The sequence below is a fragment of the Cystoisospora suis genome, assembly GCF_002600585.1.
Source record: "Cystoisospora suis strain Wien I chromosome Unknown contig_13441, whole genome shotgun sequence".
In the NCBI taxonomy this organism is placed as follows: domain Eukaryota; phylum Apicomplexa; class Conoidasida; order Eucoccidiorida; family Sarcocystidae; genus Cystoisospora; species Cystoisospora suis.
The window spans coordinates 1-249 of record NW_027166187.1 but is presented as its reverse complement, the minus strand read 5'-3'; the positions used below and the strand labels follow the sequence as shown (position 1 = coordinate 249).

The 249-nt window shown below is 53.8% G+C and overlaps 1 protein-coding gene across 1 annotated transcript; it reads right to left on the bottom strand.

Moving 5' to 3' along the window:
* Positions 1 to 249, bottom strand: CSUI_011549 (uncharacterized protein; the record flags this gene model as incomplete). Its single annotated transcript, XM_068071647.1, has 1 exon — positions 1 to 249. A coding segment is annotated over one exon (249 nt), but the record flags the coding sequence as incomplete, so codon positions are not given.

The window sequence follows — 249 nt, the reverse complement described above, 5'->3', positions numbered from 1 at the left end:
GGACGATTGCGAGGATGCCGCACATTCTGATAAAACAGTGTAAAGCCACACTATTTGTGAGCCTGGAAGAGGTTTAGCCAGGAGCACTCTCGTAGTGGATGTGAGCGATGCTCGTCGAAGACTGCAGCAAAAAAAATGCGAAGCCAGAGACCTTAAACTGAGTCGGGATATCCGCGCCTGTCGCAGGAGAGCTTCGCCGCATTTCTCACTTGGCAAACGGGCAAGCGGCGAGAAGACAACCGGGAGCCG